This window comes from Ruditapes philippinarum, unplaced genomic scaffold, assembly GCF_026571515.1.
Source record: "Ruditapes philippinarum isolate M1 unplaced genomic scaffold, ASM2657151v2 ctg1356_1_1_1_1, whole genome shotgun sequence".
NCBI classification, from domain to species: Eukaryota; Metazoa; Mollusca; class Bivalvia; order Venerida; family Veneridae; genus Ruditapes; species Ruditapes philippinarum.
Genome location: NW_026851848.1, coordinates 164,447 through 178,400, shown reverse-complemented (window position 1 = coordinate 178,400; position 13,954 = coordinate 164,447). Strand labels below are relative to the sequence as shown.

The 13,954-nt window shown below is 34.9% G+C and overlaps 1 protein-coding gene across 1 annotated transcript in view; it reads left to right on the top strand.

The window, feature by feature from the left end:
- The window catches only part of LOC132741377 (haloacid dehalogenase-like hydrolase domain-containing 5), a 27,817-nt gene extending 13,863 nt beyond the window's left edge, over positions 1–13,954 (top strand). The window contains exons 5-7 of the mRNA XM_060729531.1: positions 1,781–1,826; positions 2,701–2,840; positions 5,556–13,954. Coding sequence (XP_060585514.1) covers positions 1,781–1,826; positions 2,701–2,840; positions 5,556–5,979 — 610 coding nt within the window. The 3' untranslated portion in view covers positions 5,980–13,954. The remainder of the gene's footprint in view (positions 1–1,780; positions 1,827–2,700; positions 2,841–5,555) is intronic.

Here is a 13,954-nt window from a genome sequence, read left to right as displayed (position 1 = left end):
GCATAACAGGAGGCCCAATATTCTTAACTCTTACATGTAATTGTGACAGAATTATGGCCCTTAACATTAGAACTTAGAAAATTTCTATATTATCCAGACCCTTTTGTTTTACTATCAAGCACAGAGAATATAGTCAAGCACACTGTGCTTGTTTATGCAAAGTGACAGTCTATTGTTTTGTTTATGTTCAATAGAACAATAATAATATGATATAGATCCTTTTACAATGTCACACACATGCCTGTTTTGACTGGTCAATATTGACCTTCTATGCAGGCAGAGGTAAGAAAGGCACAAAATGACAGTCTTTACTTTCAACGTTTAATTCAACAACTAAGATACCATATAGGATAGTAAGATTATAAACATGACAAACTTAGCAAATTTAGGTCAGAAAATATGAATTGAATATATATTGTAAAAAAAAGTTTAAAGGAGAATAAAAAGTCTACATACATGGATATATTTGGCTTTTTGACAAGAGGGTAAGGTATGAGATATTGTGCTATTTTGTGTATGGGCAATATAGCGACATTCTGACCCAGAACAAAAATATCTCAGAATCTAGCTAAATTGGCACGCGAAGATATTTTGACTAGTACCTGTCTTGAGTACAAACAGTTTTTAGCTCGACTTTTCTATGAAAAGGGGAGCTATCCTACTCGCCCCGGCGTCGGCGTCGGCGTTGGCGTCACACCTTGGTTAAGTTTTTCGTACCACCCCACTTAATTTCAGAAGTATTACAAGTATGGCTTTGAAACTTACCATACTTGTTCACCATCATAACCTCCATCTACAGACAAGAGTACATAACTCTGTCAAGGTTTTTGACAGAATTATGGCCCTTTTTTGACTTAGAAAGTGTATTGAGATTGGTTAAGTTTTTTGTACCACCTCACTTTATTTCAAAACCATTGGAGGTATTGCTTTGAAACTGACCATACTTGTTTACCATCACGACCTTCATCAACAGACAAGAGGACATAACTCTGTCAAGGTTTTTGACAGAATTATGCCCCTTTTTGACTTAGAAAATACATTGAATATGGGTAAAATCCACTTATTGCCTTAACCCTTTGAGATATTGCTTTGAAACTTTTAATGCTATTTCACATCATTACCCCCATCTGTACGCAAGAGAAGGTAACTCTGTCAAGGATTTGTTTTAAAAATTAAGGCCTTTTATCGACTTAGAATCTTGGTTAAGTTTTTAGTACCAGTCCACTTTTTGACTGAACTGTTTGAGATATTAATTTGAAAGTTGGAATACTTGTTTACAATCATGATTCCCAAACATGTCCAGGAGAAGGTAATTCTGTCAAAGATTTTATTTGAATTATGGCCCTTAACTGGCAATGTTTTGTATTATAGGCAAGCACTAAAAAACTTAAAAAATCTAAAAAAATTCATTCCTATCCACTGAACCTGCAGTGTTCAAGGGTATCACACAATTCAGTAAAATAATTCTTCACTAAATATCTTAATGCTCATGGCCATTGTTCACTTTAAAAATACAGAGATTCTTGTATTGCCTTTTACTGCAAAAACTTTTTTTATTGGCAAGCAATAAAAAAGTCGAGCGCGCTGTCTACGGACAGCTCTTGTTTGTGTTGTGTTAGGCCATAGAAACCAATGTCAAATGACAGGTTTCAATGATCTATTGACAGATCCAAAAATGATAGTAATATTGGCTTGTTGCTATGTCAATCCTTTTATTAATGGTTTCTAATTTGTTGAGTTGAATTTTTTTCTCCACAATTGCTTTTAACTTGTGTTTCAGGTTTGGCCATGGCTGCTTCTTGACAAGTTTAGAGAGTTTATATCAGGTATTTATTATTTAAGTTTGATATAAGAAATTACCTTTACAGATTTGAACATAAATCTTGTAAATATTTCTGTCGTTATTTTGATAATACATGTATCAGATTTTGAATATTTTTCCGTTTGTTTTTTTTTATTGTTTTTTTGCTGCACTGACACAGCAGAGATCATATGGTGACGTTCCAGCTTTACAGGTGGAGGGTGACCTCAGGTGCCCTTCTGTGCATTATTTCAGACATAAACAGGCGCCTGAGTAGAAGCACTGACTTCGGTAATTTTGAAATTTAAATAATTCTTTTATCTAGGTAATATTTTGGTTTATCTGTGCAGTTTATCTGACATGAAAAATGTTGGTATCCACTTGCTTAGCTAATTAGGGAGAGCATTGGATTTGTAATATAGGGGTTACAGGTTTGATCCTTTGCAGAGGCAGGAATTTTTCCGTGATATGATTGATCTCATATATTGAGTCTGATGGTTATTTGTCCGTCACCGCTGACTAGAATATTTGTTTCCCTTTTTCATAAATGTTGATTAAGAAATCATGTGGGGTACGCAGTGTGTAAATTGGTAATTAATTTTTACTTGGTTAGTTATCCAGGAAAGCCAGTTAAGTTGGACTGACCATGATGATATGACCAGAAATGTGTGAAAATCAGGGTAAAAACAGACACAAAATAAATTTAAAATTGGAAAGTAAATGTCCTTGATTTTAAATGTTTTACATCAACAGACATGTCTTAATTTATATAGTCCATGACAAAGTATACATGTATTATAAGTTTTATATGACTGATCCATCACAAGAAGCAAATAAGCAGAAAAGGGCTTTCTGGGTATGATAGGATAACTGAAATGTCATGTGTCATTTTTCCTCAGAAAATCTCTGGCAGAGAGTTGAAATACACGGCATTGGTCGGCAAGCCAAGTGAACTGACATACCGTCATGCCGATTTTCTTCTGTATGAACAAGCAAGGGACATGGGAATGAATGGGATCAATACAATCTATTGTATAGGGTAAAAATATTTCTTTATTATACCCCCGCACAACAAAGTTGTAAGGGGGGTATACTGGAATCAGCTTGTCCGTCCGTCCGGCCGTCGGTTTTTTCTTGTCCGCCCAATAACTTAAGATTCCTTTGACCCTTAGTCTTCATATTTGGCATGGAGGTTAGTCATGATTAGTAGATGACCCCTATTGATTTTGAGGTCACTAGGTCAAAGGTCAAGGTCACAGGGGCCTTGACTTCAAAAAGCTTGTCCGCCCAATAACTTAAGATTCCTTTGACCTACAGTCGTCATATTTGGCATGGAGGTTAGTCATGATTAGTAGATGACCCCTATTGATTTTGAGGTCACCAGGTCAAAGGTCAAGGTCACAGGGGCCTTGACTTCAAAAAAAGCTTGTCCACCCAATAACTTAAGATTCCTTTGACCCACAGTCTTCATATTTGGCATGGAGGAAAGTCGTGATTAGTAGATGACCCCTATTGATTTTGAGGTCACCAGGTCAAAGGTCAAGGTCACAGGGGCCTTGACTTCTAAAAGCTTGTCGGCCCAATAACTTGATTCCTTTGACCCATAGTCTTCATATTTGGCATTGAGGTTAGTCATGATTAGTAGATGACCCCTATTGACTTTGAGGTCACCAGGTCAAAGGTCAAGGTCACAGGGGCCTTGACTTCAAAAAGCTTGTCTGCCCAATAACTTAAGATTCCTATGACCCACAGTCTTCATATTTGGAATGGAGGTTAGTCATGATTAGTAGATGACCCCTTTTGATTTTGAGGTCACTGGATCAAAGGTCAAGGTCATAGGGACTTTGACTTCAAAAAGTTTGTCCACCCATTAACTTAAGATTCCTTTAACCCACAGTCTTCATATTTGGCATGGATGTTGATCATGACTATAAGGTGACCCCTATTGATTTTGAGGTCACTGGGTCAAAGGTCAAGGTCACAGGGACCTTGACAAAAAAAAGCTTTTCTTCTCAATTGCTAAAGAATGTCCTGTCCGCAATGTATTGATTTTGACATTTTCACATTTGAAGCATGTAGAATACATAACTTAGCAATGCACTGGCTTAGTAACCTCAGATTTGGCAGGGAGGTTGTCCTTGAGCTCTAAATGGCCACTGTTGATTCTGACAAAGTGGTATGCGGGGGTATTCACGCCATCATAGTGGCAGTTCTAGTTTTTTACTAACATTTTAAAGCAGCATGCCTCCACATTCACGCTAATTTTAATGAAAATTTTAAAAAAGTATAAAAAGAGTCAAATATTGTCAAGTGAACAAAGAAAGTAATTTATGCAGTGTAAGTAGCACTTACAATCCATGTAAGTAACCAAACAAAGGAAAAATAGCCCTTACATTCACACAGTAGAATTATTGTGATAAATACTGCCAGATGACATGTAAATTATTACTTTTTTCAAAATTTTACTACATTTTACACAAGTTTAGTTTTCCTGAAATATTTTGACTCATGAATCTGGAGGCATGCAGCTTTAAGTTTTTATGAGGAAAAAGCAAATCATCAGAAAAGATCCTTCAGTGGCTGGTATTCGAACTTTTGACCACCTGCTTTTAAGCAAAAGTAACAACCACTGAGCCAAAGATTGGGTTCAAGGACACAGGCATCAGTGGTTGTACTTATAGGTATGAAATTAGGGGTGTGTACTTGACTGCAACAACTTTTGTGTTACTCTTTTAGTCTTCTGAGAATAATAGTTTCTATGCCAATAGATGCAGTTAAGAATGGGGTAGGTGAATGGGGCAAAAATATATATTTTGTTATCTTGTGCTGATAAAATATGTGTTTCTGAGTTATTGCACATTATGAATTGAATTTAAAATTGCCATTTTTTTCTCCAGTAAAATTTCTATACGAGTAGAAATTTAAACTGCTTTGTTAAAATTTAATGAAAATTAGCATGATGTATATACTAAATACATGGCGAATCTTAAATGCTGTCATAATCCACCAATAATTATGTTTATCAGGTATTTCTATCCATAGCCATATCTTAGTTCAGAAGAATACATCAAAGTTACCTCCTTTTGATAAAATCCACCATTGTATTACAAAATTAAAACTACAAATGTATTAAATGGTAATGACTGTGTTAGGCTTTATTATCTTGCTTAGGTGGTTTAGATTTGTGCAATAATTCATGCCATCTGATCATGGTCTGCACTGTTTGTTATTCAGTTTGTACATATTCTGAAATTACCCAAATATATGGTGGCTGATTTTGTACATTTTGTGCGTCTAGTTGGCGCTAGCGACAATACGCTAAACGGCGCTTTGTCAGACTTTCGTCTTATCGTCCTGTTGCTAGCTACAACACACCAAAGCGCCAAACGGTGCGTTTTAGCGCTGTCATCCTGTCTCTAGCGTGGCACACCAAACAACGCATTTTCGTGTGGCGCGATATAGCCCTGTCGCTTGACTTATAAGCCAATCCTTAATTTGAACCGAGTGATAATGCGACATCACAACAACATGCTGCACTGGAGACAGGGCGACAAGACGACAGTGTGACAACAAGCCGTTTGGCACTTTGTCCTGTTGTCGCTTACGCCAACACGACGCCCAAAAGTGTACAAAATCAGCCAACATACAAATATGATAATTGGTCTTGTCTAGTTTGAAAAATGGACAAGTTCATTTCCGATATTTAGCATCATAATGATTACAGCTTTATAATATTCCATTTATATTTTTTCAGTGACAATCCAGAATCGGACATATATGGAGCAAATTTGTATGACAAATATCTTCAGAAGCGTGTTATGAATACTAATGTCAATTTACTGAAGCGTACACAGCAGCAGACGGCCGGATCTCAAATGATCGATATGGACGAAACAGATGGCGAATCTGATTTAGACTCGGAACGTTTATCTGCTTTCAAGGAGGATTTACATGAAGTGTACGCTAAAAGTTGTCAGTCGATTCTAGTATGCACCGGTGTGTATTGTTCGTCAAGAGACTATGTAACATACGGGCGAGCTAGGTCATCCAATCATAATCACCGAGACTTTGTTCTAGATCCGGTTCTTACTCAACCGAAGTTTGTGACTCAAAATGTACACGAGGCTGTGAAGCTCGTTTTTCAGAAAGAGAAGGTTGTGTCCCCATTTATAAGTTGATGAAGGCTTTGTGATTAGAGAGACTGGTTTGCAGATATAGTATCTCAATAACTTTTAGAATCTGATTTTTTGTTTCATTGTTTTAGGTTTTTTACATGGCAGTTTTCTTTAATTATAGAGAAAACGTTTTCACTGTTTGCTTTTTACTTTTTTTTTCATCTTTTCTTTTTATTAAATATCTTTGTTTTTTCTTTAAACAAAACCAGAATGAATGTACTTGTTGTCAGAATACATGCATTTAATGAGTAACTAGTTGGAGAATGTTATAGATTACATTATGTATTGTTTTCACTGCTTGAATATTACGCTGAATATGGTTGTAGTATTTCAGATTAGTTTCGAAACATTTAAAAAAAAGCGGTTGCAACCTGGCATGTAATTTCTTAATTTATTTTTAAGTCATGCACTCATAGAATTTTAGAAAATGTGAAGGACCTCATCACAAACACTGGATGACTTTGGTAAATTGGCTGTGTTTATATGATTACACTATGAGACTCACCTGAAAACGCTGGTTATATTATTAGTTATAAAGATTTTTGACAGGATATATGGCCCTATATAAACGGTTGTTTGTGAATATAACCCAAGCCGCTAGGCGAGGGTAATATTGCAAACAACTGTTTATATACGGCCATATAACCTTTCAGAAATCTTTATAACAATTTAATGATACACCAAGCATCATTTTTAGAGGAATAAAGCGAGAGTTCTTTATAAATCGACAGCAGCCATGTATATAAAACTATATAAATGTCACAAGTATCCAATGAAAAGCGACGTTACAAACGTGCAGTATTATAAAAGTTTATATCTATAGATACATAACCGGTCTTTATAACAAATGAGTTGGTACATGTTTCAAATTTATTGAACTTTAGGTCGGATATTATGTTTTTAGGGTGGGAGTAAAAAGTTTTCGTGATATTATCTCTACTGTATAGGATATATATGTCACTTATGTGAAAAAAAGCACAAAAAAAAAGAAACTTCCTTCGTATTTTTTTCATGCTTGACATTTTTGTACCTGTATGTTTTTATGAATGGTAGTTATTTATAAAATCTTTACCTCGGTCCATATTCATAAGTGCTATTTTTTTTTTTAAATCATGATAGGTTTTGATAGCATTAAGTGTCATACATTTCATCATCATTCAACATTCAAATAATGTTAGAGAATCCATGATTTCAATCATTTTTCTGCCCAACACACACCCACTACTGGGTAACACATTTCTAAGATTGGTATAAACTGATTTCTATATTGCAGTTCAGTATTAAGAGTAAGTGCTTAAATTGTTTTATTGCAGGTTTTTTGTTTTATTTTTTTACCTATGCTGATATTAAAAGAAGATCTGCTTTTAATTTCAGCACAAATCCTACTGTATTTTGCTGAACTGAACTATTTTTAATTTGATTTTATCAGAATACGTGTACTTACTTATATGTTAATACGACTGTCTCCTGCGAAGTGCATTGTTGAGTCATTGTTTAGTATTAGACAGGGCATTATGCACACGTTCACTTGCTGTTTGCATTTGTTATTGTTTTGCACTAAGATTTATTCACATTTTCGAAATTATTCTTATATATCTAACCACGTAACACTGTGGCGTAAAGTAGAAAGACCAGAATCACACGTGTAAAGCCAGTGTTGAACCCGTGTAGAACCAGCTTGTATGCTTTTATTCGCAATATTTTACAAGGCTTTACTACTGTTTGCTGCTCAAATTTTGTATTCTGTTGTTGAAATCCCTTACTCTGACAATAGACTGTTCCAAACTCAAAGCAGGGAAAGTCCATTACATAAATTTAGGTGTGAAAAAAAAAAGTTTCTTGCTTTGTTCTTGTGTTTATGTAATCATTTGATGAAAACAAGATATCTTCAAATGAAGAAAACTCTGTCAGGAAGAATATAAGCTCCTCACAACTGATATTATTGAGGTTTAATCCATGATATTACTTTTCTTGGTCGAAATGAATGTTGTTTTTTTATAACTGTTTTCTTAATCATTTCATCCTTTTTGGATGAGAAGAAGTTGATTCTTACTTGTGGAGAAAAAGTATGCTACATAGGAAGCAACTTAGCCTGCTGGTTTATGGTCGTTTATGCTGGTAGAGAGCTACTATTTCCAAACTTAATTTTAAGTTGAATACTTAATGCATATCTTGATCCTTTGACAAAAGAGGCAGCTAAGTTTTTGGGGCTTAATATTTGATAAAATGAGTAAAGGAATAGATGATTTAGGAAAATTGTCAATTTTTTTTTTACATATGTGTTTTGTAAGAGATTTTTATTTTTGGTCTTTAGCATATACATTGTATATGGTGTATAAGGAATGACCTTCAAGTCAAATGGCAACCAAGGGAGATTATGCATGTTCTGTGAAAAGTATAAACATGTGACTAATATTCACAAAAATATGCTTGATAACGAAGGGGTGACAATCTGTTCCAAGTAAATTCTTTTACACATTTGTTTCCCAGAACTTGCCATAAAAATCTGTTTATAACATGACAATGTGTATGTTATATATATGAAAATTGAAGTTTTGTTTCACCAGGGACATATAATATTCCTGGTTTTCACCTTGTTACTGTAGCATTGTCCTTATTTACCTCTCTGGCGTGGGTTCGATCCCCGGGAGATGCTTTAGTAGTTTAGCGCGGAGGAAGGTAGTTTTGTACTGGTGTAACTCTCCAGGAACGATGGTTAGGAAACTACCCGCCTATATGTAATACTATAATAATAATACCATTCCGCCTATATGAAATACTGTTGGAAAAAGGCGTAAAATGAAACAAACAAACAAAAAAATTGATATTATTTTGTTAGCAGTTTGAATTGATGTATTTTACAAAGAACCCTTAGACATGTATTTCAAACGATTAGGAGAAATATGAAGGTGGCATTAAATTTACCCTAACCCTACCTTGAACAAAAGTGGTTGACCTTTGCCAACAGTAGAATGCCTTGCCAACCTGCACTTGTTCGCAGACTGACCAGGCTCTATACTGTTTATAGATCAATTTTTAAATTTTGAAGTTGAAACCCCTTAAGCATTGAATGGACTGGTCCAAATTCAAAGCCAGGCAAATTTGTTGCATAAATTCAAGAGGTCAAAGGTTACTATTTATGTCTATTGATTATTTGTGTGGTTAATTGCAATTTTGTTGTCATGAAAATTGAGCACTATTTCTTTTATTATTGTTTTTATTATTTTGAAATAATTATTTTAACTTTCATTGTTATAGTGTTGTAAATTTTGTTGTTATTATTATTATTATAAATAATGATTTTGGTCACATTAGTGTACTTGAGTTTTATTATTTATTTTCACGTGTTAAGTTTTACCTTCAGAAGATTTGGGGGAAATTGAGTGGAGAGGGAGATAATTATGTGTTTCCTCTTTTTTTTCCTGTTTTCTATTTGGGGAATAGTCAGGAATTTAAGTTACAGATTGTCACCTGCAAGGTGAAGATTTCACTAGCACTGTGCTGGTCTGAAAGTCAAAGTAAGGGCTGTTTCTCCGAAAATATTTGGGAGGGGTACTGGAGTTAAAAATGACTGGTGTATGGTAGAAACATATTCATGTATAAATATATCCTGTCTTCAAATGGCTTAAATAGTTTACATGAATATTTATTTATAGCTGAGTGATATGGACATAATTAGATAGCTACATATGTATTAAGTATTTTCATGTATTTTATAACTATATTATTATACCCCCGCACAACAAAGTTGTAAGGGGGGTATACTGGAATCAGGTTGTCCGTCCGGCTGTCCAGCCATCAGGCTGTCCGTCGTTTTTTTCTTGTCCGCCCAATAACTTAAGATTCCTTTGACCTACAGTCTTCATATTTGGCATGGAGGTTAGTCATGATTAGTAGATGACCCCTATTGATTTTGAGGTCACCAGGTCAAAGGTCAAGGTCACAGGGGCCTTGACCCGTCCAATAACTTAAGATTCCTTTGACCTACAGTCTTCATATTTGGCATGGAGGTTATTCATGATTAGTAGATGACCCCTATTGATTTTGAGGTCACCAGGTCAAAGGTCAAGGTCACAGGGGCCTTGACTTCAAAAAGCTTGTCCGCCCAATAACTTAAGATTCCTTTGACCCACAGTCTTCATATTTGGCATGGAGGTTAGTCATGATTAGTAGATGATCTCTATTGATTTTGAGGTCACCAGGTCAAAGGTCAAGGTCACAGGGGCCTTGACTTCAAAAAGCTTGTCCGTCAAATAACTTAATATTCTTTTGACCCACAGTCTTCATATTTGGCATGGAGGTTAGTCATGATTAGTAGATTACCCCTATTGACTTTGAGGTCACCAAGTCAAAGGTCAGGGTCACAGGGGCCTTGACTTCAAAAAGCTTGTCCGCCCAATAACTTAAGATTCTTTTGACCCACAGTCTTCATATTTGGCATGGAGGTTAGTCATGATAAGTAGATGACCCCTATTGATTTTGAGGTCTCCAGGTCAAAGGTCAAGGTCACAGGGGCCTTGACTTCAAAAAAATGGTCCTCCCAATACATTTAGATTCCTTTGACCCACAGTCTTCATATTTGGCATAGAGATTAGTCATGATTAGTAGATGACCTCTATTGACTTTGAGGTCACCAGGTCAAAGGTCAAGGTCACAGGGGCCTTGACTATAAAAAGCTTGTCCGCCCAATAACTTTAGATTCCTTTGACCCACAGTCTTCATATTTGGAATGGATGTTAGTCATGATTAGAAGATGACCCCTTTTGATTTTAAGGTCACTGGATTAAAGGTCAAGGTCACAGGGACTTTGACTTCAAAAAGTTTGTCCACCCATTAACTTAAGATTCCTTTGACCCACAGTCTTCATATTTGGCATGGATGTTGATCATGACCATAAGGTGACCCCTATTGATTTTGAAGCACTGGGTCAAAGGTTAAGGTCACAGGGACCTTGACAAAAAAAAGCTTTTCTTCTCAATTGCTAAAGAGTGCCTGTCAGCAGTGTATTGATTTTGACATTTTCACATTTGAAACATGTAGAATACATAACTAAGCATTGCACTGGCGTAGTAACCTCAGATTTGGCAGGAAGGTTGTCCTTGAGCTGTAAATGGCCACTGTTGATTCTGACAAAGTGGTATGCGGGGGTATTCACGCCATGATAGTGGCAGTTCTAGTTTGAGGTTGTTTTTATTATGTTTGAAACATTGAAAAGGCTAAAGATCTATTCTAAAGGTCAAAGGTCAAATAATAAAGTAATACAATGTAAAAAAATTGTTAATTCTTGTGATCTATGAACATGCATTCTCTTAGTTTATTATACTCATAACACCCTTATAGGTACCTTATTAACATAATACATTGTATGACCTTTGTTTTCAAGGTCACATTGTTTGACTCTTGTCTTTAATTTGTGGTCATGTGACCTTTGGCGCAATGGTATGATTCTTTTACTTTTTTTAGTGTTATATGTGAGGTTTGACTTGAAGATAATATTGTTTGACCTTTGTTTTTTTTTTTTAATTTTGTATATGACCTTTATATTGAAGGTCATATTGTTTGACTTTTGTCTTCAAGGTCATATGTGACCTTTCTGAAGATCATATTTTTTACCTATGTCTTTGATATCATATGTGACCTGTGTTTGGAGGTCATATTTCTTAGGTTTGTATTGATAGTGATATTCAAAACTGACTAAATACAGTTGAAATGATATTACATTGTATTTGTCAGTAATGTGTTTGAGCATTTCACTGTATATGCCTTGTATGGACAATTATATATCATATGTACTGATTACGATTGTATTTTTCATACATTACTTCCATGTATTATTGAATGTTTACTTGGTACATGTGAAGAAAAAATATATTTGAAGTTTAAAATACATACAACTGTAATTAATTGGGAGATTATTTTGAAGTTTCAAATAAGGACATAAATATTCTGATGAAATTATGATATACTTAATACTGAACCTGCAGCAATTGTGTAATGGACTTGCCCTGTTTTTTGAAATTTGGAACAGCTCAGTCAAAGTTTAAGGGATCTCATTGACAAAATACAACAATTTAGCTGTCAACAGTATAGAGCCTGGTCAGATTGTATAGAGCAGGCTGGCCTGGCTGTACACAATTTTGTGCCAAATGCTGATTACTGTAGGGTCCATCATGGTATTGGTAAACCCATTCCCTTATACAGAAATATTAATTTTGTGCAATGGAAACTAGATATGAAGTGTTTTTCCTTTCTAATTAGTCGGACAATAAAGGTCATGTAATAATAACATGTGTATTATTTCTCAGACTGTTTGGATCATTGGTCATTTATGTAAAAGATCAAACATGCATTTATAAAGCAGCGAATTTCCTTTATGGAAAATAACTTGACTGCTTATAAAGTCTGGCTATGATAATATTTACCGCTTCTAAGTCTTTATAGAAGGGAGTCATTGTTTGACAGGTTACTAATTAAACAATCGGGCATCACATGCTTTTCCCCCAATCTTCATATTAATTATTTGCATTAAATGGTGATGCATTTACTTTCAGTGTCCAAACTTTGGAAATGTCTAAATATTTGACAATTTGGTGGTGTCAAGAAGCATTTCCATGTGGTATAAAGGTAAATTGTCAACCGGTACTTCCACATGGTAATAAATAAGGCATCCAGAGTAGCTTCCATCTTAAACTAAACTAAGGTGTCCAGAGGCACTTCCGTGTTGTGTCTAAAGGCACTTCCATGTTGTGTCTAGAGGCACTTACATGTTGTAATAGATTAAGATGCCCAGAGGCACTTCCATGTTGGTTCCAGAGGCGCTTCCATGTTGTAATAGATAAGGATGCCCAGAGGCGCTTCCATGTCATGTCTATAGGCACTTCCATGTGGTGTCTAGAGACGCCTCCATATTGTAATAGATAAAGATCCCCAGAGGTGCCTCTATGTAGGGAAAGGTTTTAAACCACTACATCATAATTAGGCACATCTTTAAAGCTTCACACCTCCGTAAAAGCAAAACTTTTCTTCTTTGTAAAAATCAAACCTCCAAAAAAAATTATTCATAATTAAAAAAATGTATAATTGTTGTAAGTTTAATTAAAGCTTTTACATTTTATTTATATTTACCTTTATGAATTTGACAGAATTAGTAAATTGTGTTGCCATACAAAAAATTATTATTTTTTACCAGTTTATAATGCGGTAGAGCTTTTTTTTTTAATATTCTGACATATGAAATTTATGTGGTTTTGTAAGTGTCAATGGATACTTTTAATTATCTTATATGTAAACTTGACAATGGGATGATGTTAGAAAGATTTTTCTTTAAAAACTTTCAAGAAGCTGAAGGTGTCCTGCTTTAATCTTTTGTTAACTTTTATTTTTGCGTCAAGTAAACATCAAGTATTAGAAATAATGGTAGAATGTGGCGGCATGGCCGAGTGGTTAACACTTTGGACCAGTTATCTTAAGGATTGCTGTCCACGTAGGTTCAAACCCAGTCAGGGGCAAGGTGTTGCTTCCTTGAGCAAGAAACTTTACTCTCATTGTTCAGTACTGGTTGGTTCTAGGACCGTATTCGAAAATGTGTCTATAAGATTCAAGTTTCCTGCCAAGTCGAATTATAAATAAATTCTGAATAACGCAAGTATTACGAGTTGAAGATTGCGTTATATAACATTTCAATAGATGTTAAAACTTTAGAAGTTTTCTCACTGTTTGGAAATGCCAGGCATCAATTGAGTCTAAACTTGTATAATTTATGTTTCCAGGAATTGTTTTAAATATTATTAAATATGTGTCCTGACATTTTCATAAAATGCCAATGAATTCTGTGTCAAAGCATTATAAAACTATATTGTGATAAAGAGAATATCTTCAAATCAAAGCTTTATTTTTAGGGTGTTTAGAAACTGGACTAAATACATTATGAAGATACATAAACTTGTGTTGTTGTTGAAATTATTATTATATCTTTGTT